This window comes from Physeter macrocephalus, unplaced genomic scaffold (assembly GCF_002837175.3).
Source record: "Physeter macrocephalus isolate SW-GA unplaced genomic scaffold, ASM283717v5 random_146, whole genome shotgun sequence".
Classification (NCBI taxonomy): Eukaryota; Metazoa; Chordata; class Mammalia; order Artiodactyla; family Physeteridae; genus Physeter; species Physeter macrocephalus.
Genome location: NW_021145432.1, coordinates 1 through 599, shown reverse-complemented (window position 1 = coordinate 599; position 599 = coordinate 1). Strand labels below are relative to the sequence as shown.

General features: G+C 72.1%; 1 protein-coding gene across 1 annotated transcript in view; it reads right to left on the bottom strand.

Moving 5' to 3' along the window:
* The window catches only part of GAPDH (glyceraldehyde-3-phosphate dehydrogenase), a 5129-nt gene extending 4587 nt beyond the window's left edge, over window positions 1–542 (bottom strand). Inside the window, exons 1-2 of the mRNA XM_007103683.4 lie at window positions 450–542; window positions 150–190 (exon numbers count right to left, since the gene is read on the bottom strand). Coding sequence (XP_007103745.1) covers window positions 150–172 — 23 coding nt within the window. The 5' untranslated portion in view covers window positions 173–190; window positions 450–542. The remainder of the gene's footprint in view (window positions 1–149; window positions 191–449) is intronic.
* Between the last annotated feature and the right edge of the window lie 57 nt (window positions 543–599).

Below are 599 nucleotides of genomic sequence, written 5' to 3'. Positions count from 1 at the left end.
CCCGTGGGGGGGGGGGGGGGGGGGGGTACGACCACCCCCATCCAGGTCCCCCACGCCCTGGCAAAGACCCGGTAGGGAAAGACCCACAGACGCAATTCGGTGGGGACCGCAGGATTTACTGCCCCACCCCGCCCCACCCCGCAACTCACCCGTTCACTCCGACCTTCACCATCTTGTCTCCGGGACGCAGCTGCAGGCAGAGGGAGGGGAGCATTAGAACGCGGGGCGAAGCGGCTGGAGTCCGGCGCTGCCCTCCCCGCCCCTCCCCCAGGCCTCCATCCCGGACCTGCGCTTCCGCACGTCCTTCCTCCCGCCCCCGCAATGCGGGGACCCCGCCGGGCACGACCCGGACCCCGGCCTCCTCAGCCGCACCCCCGGCCCGCGCACGCCCCTTGTCCCTTTCGGGGCCGTCCCCGAGCCCTTTGTGGATCCTCTCCGCCAGGCTTTACCTGGCACTGCACACAAGACACGGCCGTCTGTCGAACGGGAAGGAGCCGAGAGCGCAGGGGGAAGCTGCAGCCGGAATTTATAGGGCAGGGGAGGGGCGGGGGCGTGGCGACGCGGGCCCGCCTCGCCCAGTCCCAGCCCCGGGGTGCGGA